General features: G+C 36.1%; 2 protein-coding genes across 2 annotated transcripts; one reads left to right on the top strand and one right to left on the bottom strand.

Annotated features, from left to right (window-relative positions):
* The first annotated feature begins 1,949 nt into the window (after nt 1-1,949).
* LOC119068165 lies at nt 1,950-3,665 on the top strand. Its single transcript, XM_037171647.1, has 7 exons — nt 1,950-2,228; nt 2,296-2,436; nt 2,501-2,655; nt 2,725-2,830; nt 2,898-2,925; nt 3,186-3,330; nt 3,386-3,665. The coding sequence occupies exons 2-7, from the start codon at nt 2,359-2,361 to the stop codon at nt 3,570-3,572; spliced, it is 699 nt and encodes a 232-aa protein (XP_037027542.1). The 5' UTR covers nt 1,950-2,228; nt 2,296-2,358; the 3' UTR covers nt 3,573-3,665.
* On the bottom strand, nt 3,560-5,806 carry LOC119068164 (probable chitinase 2). The gene is made up of 9 exons (XM_037171646.1): nt 5,682-5,806; nt 5,448-5,624; nt 5,103-5,203; nt 4,933-5,042; nt 4,726-4,875; nt 4,342-4,453; nt 4,094-4,279; nt 3,904-4,029; nt 3,560-3,777 (listed from the first exon to the last, which is right to left on the bottom strand). Exons 1-9 carry the CDS (start codon nt 5,758-5,760, stop codon nt 3,649-3,651), a joined length of 1,170 nt encoding a protein of 389 aa, XP_037027541.1. The 5' UTR covers nt 5,761-5,806; the 3' UTR covers nt 3,560-3,648.
* Between the last annotated feature and the right edge of the window lie 669 nt (nt 5,807-6,475).

The raw sequence follows: 6,475 nt of genomic DNA, 5'->3' as shown, positions 1-6,475 counted from the left end.
AAAAAATTTTTTAGTTTTACCGAAATAATTAGGCTACCGACCTGAAAAATTTGTAAAGTAATTGCGAAAAATAGATTTGCACGAGCCCCAGCTCGTTTAAGTACTCGTGAGGTATAGGAAAATTTTTTTTGTGAAAAATGGTATTAAATTTATTTTATCCGTTTAATCCATTTAATCCACTTTACACCAAAAACTCCTAAAAGTGGATTTTTTCGCTTTTTAACATTGTAGTATGAGTTGTAGTACGTGGTTCGATCAAAATCAACAATTTTTAAGACTTTTACAGTATTTGGTAAAATGAACTTTTTTCCTATTTAATCCATTTAATCCAATTTTTATTCCATTTAATCCATTAAATCCATTTAATCCATTTAATCCATTTAATACCATTTAATCCATTTAATCCATTTAATCCATTTAATCTAGAAGTGAGTTACCCCTCGACAAAAACTATAAAAAATCCTCCACAAATCATAGAAAATCTTCAGAAAATCATTGAAAATTCTCAGACGATTTTCTTTCGATAGTCAACGAAATGTACAAATTTCCCGCACTCGCATATATTTAAAGACCCAGATTCTTTTTCTAAGCATTGGTTTTATCCAGAAACTACTTTTAGGAATCCTTCCTCCCTTTTTTTAAATTTTCCAATATTTTTCTTACAGTTAGAGGAAGTGAAATTTCAGTATGAATTTGCTTCAGATATTTTTACATGCAATAAAATCTGTTTCTACTTGTATACAACGTTTTTCGCAATAAGGGCAACGGGTCCTACTTTTCGTCACTTGTTGTGAAAATCAATAAACTGTTCCCCTATCGATTACATCCACAGATCTTATTTTAGTTAAAACAAAACAAAATTGGAAGCTCTGCAATATTTTTCAATCATATATAAGTGTTTATCTAGGTCACCTGTACTGTTGTAACGGTACCTACATCACATTCGAAACTAATTTTCATATCTAAACTGTCCACAAAATTTGCCACTTTACAACGATAAATGGTGAGAAATTCCTAATTGGATCGACGTCAAAAACGTCTCAACATTGAATTTAATCGATTTCTTAAAATAGAATAAATGAACAACAGAACAACATTGTACCCGTACTGGTTTTGTTCTACTTTTCTTATCTTATCGTCAATATTGTATCCATCAATTGTTTCAACAACTGAAAACGACACGAAAAAAATATTATGCGAAACATAAAATGTACGAAGAAATGAAAATTATTTGCGTACAAGAAAAAAACTTCAATCCTTTCCACGTAAAATATCGAAATTTGCGTGACTTTAATTTATTCTGTTTGTTCTGCAAAAAGGATTCGGAAATATTTCACGTTATCCGGCTATGGTGCAAATCGTACCTAGGAATGATACATCGACATTGTCATTTAGTACGAGTTTCTATTAGGGATTAAGATTAGTTGACTGAACAGTCCAAGGGTTCAATCACTCAGTTCTATCTCTAGACACTTTTTTCTCTAGAATGGGCGAATTTCATTTTTTTTTATAGTGAACTAGTTCTATGCATCTCACTGCAAAGGATCCCGGCTGACGGCCTGAGGTTATTTGCTTTTTTTATTATGATTATCGTTCAATCGTTTCGAGACGTACATTTTCTAGTCGTCAAAACTACGAACTAACTAAAAAAACTGACACTACTGTCGATCTAATTCAATATTTCTCCAACTCGAATTTCGATTCTTTGCCTCAGTCCCTTGCCCTTTTCGTCAATTGTTATACCACGAAATTTCTGTACGAAAAAAAATTCCATAGCGCAATGAAATCCATTTTCCAATACAAAATTTATTGTTATCAATGCTTTATTCTATAATAGACATCGAAAACCATTTATAACAAACGAATTCCCATTCCCATAACCGTCGTACAACTATATTAACTTCAATGAGTACGTTATACGTCTATATATACACACACAGCGCCTGATTTATACATCCAATAAAACGGAGAATATGAAAATCATGATTGCATGCACTTTAAAACTTGGATTTCAATATTCGAAATGGAAATGCTCCGACAAAACGAAATCAACATTTTTTCCATTACCATTAAATGAATCGGTTTAGTTGAGGAAGTAACAATCCGTCGAACAGAAGACAGATAGGTTAATAATCATTAATTTTTCGTTCACACTGAATCAACAATGGAAACAACTCAGGAAAGCGTTGGCAAGATTCGAATATTTTCAGGATTACACAGAGGAGCAAGTGAGTCCATTCACTCTGGATTATGATGATATTCCTTCACTGATAACATACGGTTTCGGTTTTCCAGATCGACCAATGTTGTAGCCTTGGACAACTGAAACAGTACAATCCGAATGATGTGATATATGCAATGGATAGGGGTCGTTTGAATAGTGTGTATTTCGTGTTAAGTGGAAATTGCACAATTTTACAAACTTTAAAGTTGATGGTGTGGCTATAAACCGTTCGATTAAATGAATTTCCATTCTAATTGCTTACATTGTTCGATACAGTATACGAATGTACACCAAACGAGGAAGTACTATTTGGCTGATGTTGAAGATCTGGATTCACCGGCCCGGTTGTTACTGGAAAAATTACATTGTGAAGCCGATAAAAAGAGAAAGTTCTCGACAATACCAGCAGGGAAAACGGAAAAGAAATGGTTGTGAGATATTTTCGAAGCTTTCATTGACACCAACAATATTAATTTAACTACATCTCTTCATCTCAACAGGGACACAGCGAAAGCCGACCGAAAAACAACGTGTCGGAATGATTCGAACGAAAGTATGTCGGGAACAAATGATCAGTTGCATATACCGAATGTGACGGAAGAGATGGTAGTATTTGATTGTGCTTACGAAAACTGTGGGCCTTTTTTATGTAAAAGTGAAATTTTCGTTTCAGCAAAGCGAAGTAAAATTTGTTCACGTAGGTAAGCCACCACACGCCCTGTAACATTTTTTTCAACTATTTAGACGATAATTTGCGCTCATTGAAGAGTATACTCGAACCAGAATACGACGAGCATGTATAAACCACTATCACTGACAGACTCTAATTTGTATATTCTCTTGCGACCATCCGGTTGGCTGGCTGGATTTTGTTTCTTTGTCACACTGCTATCATGTTCTTTCCTTATGACGTCCCGAATATTAAATAAAATTAAAAACGAAACCTATCTTCCGTGTACAGGAACATTCAGTCCTGGTTCTGTATTTGGATTAGGCGAAGAAATGATTGACAGAGCCATAGTTGCTAGAAATGTGGTTCAATGCTTAGAAATTCCTCGCTACCTCCTGTTTCAAAAAACTCAGAATTTGGGAAACATCTGGCAGAGGTAAGTTTTTTTTAGCTTCTTGGAACATGGAATCACTTACTTTCATCTACTCAAGACTGAAGATGTACCTCAATTCGTCCATACCATCGAGACAGCAGTTGTTCGAGGATTTTAATAGAACGAAAAAATGGACAGAATTCAAAGAGCATTTGGTCTACGAAATATTCAAAGTAAAACCATCGTGTAACACCACCCGAATACATGACATCCCCGTACTGTTTCGCATCGATGCTGGATTATAAATATTTTTTATTGCATTAAATTTCTCAATTTTATGGTTGAAATAATGATTTTTCATTCGATTAATCTGGAGTAACGTTAATATAGTTCTCGGTTGATTGCACTTAATAACGGGTAAGATTCACCGAAGCAGTCGCCATGAAAATCATCCGTATCAATTGACCAAAGCATAACACCAGCCAAGTTTTTCTCTTTCACGAAGCGGACCTTTAAAATGAATTCGAAATGTGATTCTAAGTGACCAAGCGATCTACTTGAATTAACTGATCTCCCGCTTTAAATAATCACCCGCCACATTAATTAACTGATCTCGCAACGATCTAAATTATTCACCTTTTGTTGAACTGTGTCAACGTCATCAAAACTGATCCACTGATCACCCTTCGATGCATACTTGGCAGCACTGTTCCGAAGGTAAGTAATCTTCCAGCCATTGTCTGACCTCACCTCTTCACAAATCTGAGTAGTAAATTTTTGATCAATTGAAAATGAGATCCCATGTCTGTTGTCTGTGCAAACTAACTTCGTTGTATCCTAGAAAACCTTCGGATTGACTAAAATTTCCTGCCCTACCAACTCCTTTAACCAATGCATTTAATCCAGTTGAATACTGTGAATACAACGTATAGCTCCGTCCGAATGCTGGTATACCTAAAACTAATTTTTCTTTCGGGCAACCGCTCTTGAGCAGATGTTGTACAACGGTTTCCTACAACGTTTTTAGTTGGCATATGGGGAAAGGTGACGCATAAATCAGAATGTAAAATTTACCAGAGTCTCCTTTTTCGATGGATCGCTGTTTTCACGTTTTAATGGGGCATGAACGCTGGTCTTGTCACGCTGTTGCATATCATATCCCATAATGTTAAGTAAATCCAAATTACTGAAATTAGCGGCAGTTTTAAAACAAGATTTTCGCAACTGATGTATAGTTTTCCACTAGTGATAAAATGGGTATCGATACCTTCGCGAGCACGATCTCTTTTTATCGAAATTCGTGCCCTCTCTATGGACTCTCACAAGACAAATTCTAACAGAGTTGCTTCTATTGAAAAGTTCGTAATTCTTGATGAGAAGCAACTCTTGATAGGTCGTTACTCTAGACGAGTGCCTAGACTCAGACTCCCTTCATAATTTACAATAAAGTTAACTAACTTGCACATGACTTCGAGTTCGTATGCCTTATTGATTGTGTATAAATTTGCGGGCACCGCTGCAGTTAAAATGCGACCACGTTTCGACAATTCCTTGTGCAACATTTCCAAAAGCAGACTGTAGTTTTCTCTATCATCTACAATGCCACCCCTAAAAATTACTCCATATAAACGTGTGCGTACAATCGTATACCGTATGAAAAAATACCGTTCGGTTGGATACTCCCAGTTAATATCAAAGCCATCAAAGTTAAAGTGGATTATAAAGCGAATCACACTTTCAACAAATTCCTTACGGCGCTCCTCATCTTCTGCCATCTAAATTTTCGTGAAAATTGTTTTAAAATGGACTGCGACCTAGAGTGTGCGAACACATACATACGAATACTTTTCAGATCCTTCGTTCCATCCTCCAATAGCGAGTAGAACCTTAGCACAAGGATACTCTTCCTTCAACGCAATAACCTTTTTATATCCACCTTGAAAGATTTATTACATACAATCACACCCCTCAACTTAACCATGTTTAGACACAATGCACTGCAAACGAAGCACCAGAACAGATTTTGTTAACGGTCATTTTTGACTCCTTATTTTGAGGCATTATACCAAAATTAAAAACTTAATATAAATGAGAATATCTGACTACTACGTCTAGCAGACCCATAACTTAAATTCTGTTCTGGTGGTTCGTTTGCAGTGCGTTGATAGACACCATGTTACCCAAATTAATGTCGTTGTGGTAATCCAGTGAGTCGATGACGCCATTCAAATTGATACCGGCGAAAGTGTATACGAAATGTGTACAGTACTCTAAGTCGATATGTTCGATTTTAAAGTTGCCTAACCCTGGTCGGTATATGGACCAACTGCCCCAATAACATATCACAGCCTTTTTGTCTGTTCAATTTCTATGTGAGTTATTCGTTGAAAGAGGTAATTACAAGGTTTAAGTACCAGTAGGACATACAGCTTCTGACTGGACACTTAACACGAAGCAGTAAAGCGACAAGAAAGAAATTAATATATTCTTCATCTTCAACGGGTTTTCTCAAAGAACTGTCAGCAGATGGGTGAGAATTGGGAAAAAATATTCTTATCAAATCGGTTCATGATAACAGTTTTTGGAAGAAATAAAAATTTACACAAAAATTCAATAAGCAACCAGATTTTAGTCAGATATGAATGAGCTCTTTCATAAGTGATTTGAGGTGACGTTGTCTGAATGAAGAAATGATAAAAAAATTACAAGAAAACATGGGAAAGTAACTAACAATAAGCAGCTTACCTTTTAACTCGGCTACGCCTTAGTAGGGACACTATGTTAATTACGATCTTCTTTACGCGATGTTATTGAAATATTAATATATTTTTGCTACGGTCAGGGTTCCCAAAACAATCGGTTCAAATATATTGTAATCCCTACGTTCCTGATTCTTCCTTTTTATTGTATGATAGCAAAATCATATTTCCACGTTTGGGAAGCTCTTTGAGTCGATCGTGTGCGATCTAATTACCGACCGCTTAGTGTCCTCTGTCTCTCCTGCCCAGCATGGCTTTATGGTTAATCTTCTTGAGTTCACCAGTCTAGCCATAGAGATCATTGAATCGGGTGGTCAGCTTGATGTTATTTACACCGACTTTCAGAAGGCCTTTGACAGATTGTCGCATAAGGTTCTGTTGAACAAGCTTAGGAGTATCGGTGTTGAGTCTGCGCTCTTGGGTTGGCTGTCCACAGTTAAATCGCTTTC

Source organism: Bradysia coprophila (genome assembly GCF_014529535.1).
Source record: "Bradysia coprophila strain Holo2 chromosome X unlocalized genomic scaffold, BU_Bcop_v1 contig_173, whole genome shotgun sequence".
In the NCBI taxonomy this organism is placed as follows: domain Eukaryota; kingdom Metazoa; phylum Arthropoda; class Insecta; order Diptera; family Sciaridae; genus Bradysia; species Bradysia coprophila.
This window is presented reverse-complemented; position numbering and strand designations above follow the sequence as displayed.